Source organism: Aegilops tauschii, chromosome 1, assembly GCF_002575655.3.
Source record: "Aegilops tauschii subsp. strangulata cultivar AL8/78 chromosome 1, Aet v6.0, whole genome shotgun sequence".
In the NCBI taxonomy this organism is placed as follows: Eukaryota; Viridiplantae; Streptophyta; class Magnoliopsida; order Poales; family Poaceae; genus Aegilops; species Aegilops tauschii.
The window spans coordinates 139,975,093-139,977,131 of record NC_053035.3 but is presented as its reverse complement, the minus strand read 5'-3'; the positions used below and the strand labels follow the sequence as shown (position 1 = coordinate 139,977,131).

At 58.0% G+C, this 2,039-nt stretch overlaps 1 protein-coding gene across 1 annotated transcript; it reads right to left on the bottom strand.

Annotated features, from left to right (window-relative positions):
• Window positions 1-580: 580 nt before the first annotated feature.
• LOC109759526 (uncharacterized) lies at window positions 581-1,661 on the bottom strand. Its single transcript, XM_020318351.4, has one exon. The coding sequence runs from the start codon at window positions 1,618-1,620 to the stop codon at window positions 955-957; it is 666 nt and encodes a 221-aa protein (XP_020173940.2). The 5' UTR covers window positions 1,621-1,661; the 3' UTR covers window positions 581-954.
• Window positions 1,662-2,039: the final 378 nt, after the last annotated feature.

Sequence of the window (2,039 nt, the reverse complement as noted above, 5' to 3'; positions counted from 1 at the left end):
GGGCGTGACCACGTCTTCCTCCATGGCCGGCGGGGCTTGTGGTGGTGGAGGAGGAGGTCCATGACCGGCGGTGGCGAATCGACTGAAGCAGCCGCGACCGCCTTCGTCTTGGCCGCTCGAGATGGATTCGCCGCAGGGTTGTGCCCCGCCAGCCGCTTCACACCTCCACCGCGGGTTTAGGCCGCGACAGCTTCTTCGCGGGCGGCGCACCTGTTCCCATAGCGGCGGGGTGGGGGCGGCGGCATGGCGGTGGAGGCAGGGTCGGTGAAGGTGGTTGCGCTTGCGGCGGCCGCGGCGAGGTGGGTTAGACTGACGGCGACGGAGACGGCGGGGTCACCGGAGTCAGGCATGGGGCCGCGCAACGGGCGGACAGGCATCGGGCGGGCGGGTGGAACTGAAATGAAGTGGCGTTTGGACATTCGTGCGCAGCGGGCTGTTTTACATCACCAAGGAGGTGGAGATGCAAATCTGCATCTCCAAGTGTTGTATTCTACAACACATCACTTGGAGAATCTGGTGTAATTTATTATTTTTGCATCTACATTATCTATTGAAGCAGCATTTTCTGGCCTTGAAGATGTAAAAAAACTACTTTCTTCATCATATAATGTAAGACGTGGAGGGGGGAGTATTATTTATACATCTACATCATTATTTATTGGAGATGCTCTAAGCGCGCGCACACATGTCCTTAAGAAACAAAATGTGACATCTAAGAGAGAACTTTCATGTCCATTCTGGCATTGTCATTCTAATTTTATTCTCATACACAATGCTACAGCAGTTATTTCGCAAAAAGAAAAAAGCTATTCCCGAATACAACTCTCGATAACCACCCCCAAATACTACTCACGACCACAAATCCCTACCTATATGCTAGAGCTAGTGCTACGACGCGCGCATATTACGGAAATGAAAAAACAACGACAGTACTTCCTACTCAAGTAATACGTCCTACTGCGCTTCCAGGTCCCTCTCCCCGTCGTCCAGTACCTGCTCCCGCGGCGGCGGTGACGTGACAGCCCGTGACGTGCTGCCCACATGTTCCTTCCCGGCGCACTCTCCTCCGGCCGGCCTGATGACCACCTCAGCTCGGCAGACCGGGCATGTCGAGTGCTCCCTCAACCAGACGTCAACGCAGCTCCGGTGGAACACGTGCATGCACCTGGGCAGCCGCCGCGCCGCCTCCCCGTCGACCATCACGGCCAAGCATACGGCGCATTCTGCGGCGTCCTCCTCCTCCTCCTCGCCGACGCCGCCGTCCTTCCGGTACACAAACTCAGGCAGCGCTGCGATGGCGTCCGCGTCCAGCCCCGCCGACCGCTTCTTGGCCATTCCCGGGGCCGCATCGGTGACCGCAGCCGTGGCCTCCTCCTGCTGCTGGCGCGCGGAGCGGTGCACGAGGTACCACCGGATCACACACAGGATGAGCAGTATGGCGAGGAGGGAGCCGAAGCTGATGCTCAGAACGACGATGTAGGAGGTGGTCGTGCAGCAGGCTCGCGCGGCGGCAGCGGCACGACGCGAGGGATAGGGTGGGCCCGCTGAGAGCGCAAAGCAGGACTGGTCCGCGGGGAGGCAACCACCGGCAGTGGCCTCCTCGCGTGCCTCGGTGGCCATGGAGCGCCCGGGGGGTGCGGCCCAAGACGACGACGACGGTGATCGCGACGACATGTCCGGTGCGTGAGGTAAATGGGCGGTACGTGCACGCGACCGAGGACAGAGCTTTTGATGGGGCTGGTTGGTTGCATGGTGTCGAGAGTGTGGAGCGAGCGAAGCGCGGAGGGGACGACGGGGTTCTTGAGATGCGGAGTTGACCGCCGGACCCAACGCATTTGACAAGAATAGGTTGGGAACGCGTTTGGTACTATGCGTTTACCTCGGCCAAATCTTCGTGAATGCAGTTTTAGTGTATTTGGATTTGGATGTCCGCACTGAAATCTTGGTCTGCAACGAACTTAGACTAGCCACAATGGGTAATAACATAGACTAGTAACATGCATATGTTACTAGTCTATGTTACTACCCTCTATAACACT

What these genes read in the sequence shown, in the direction of transcription:
- LOC109759526 (XM_020318351.4), bottom strand. Translation starts at nt 1,620, where the DNA reads ATGGCCACCGAGGCACGCGAGGAGGCCACTGCCGGTGGTTGCCTCCCC.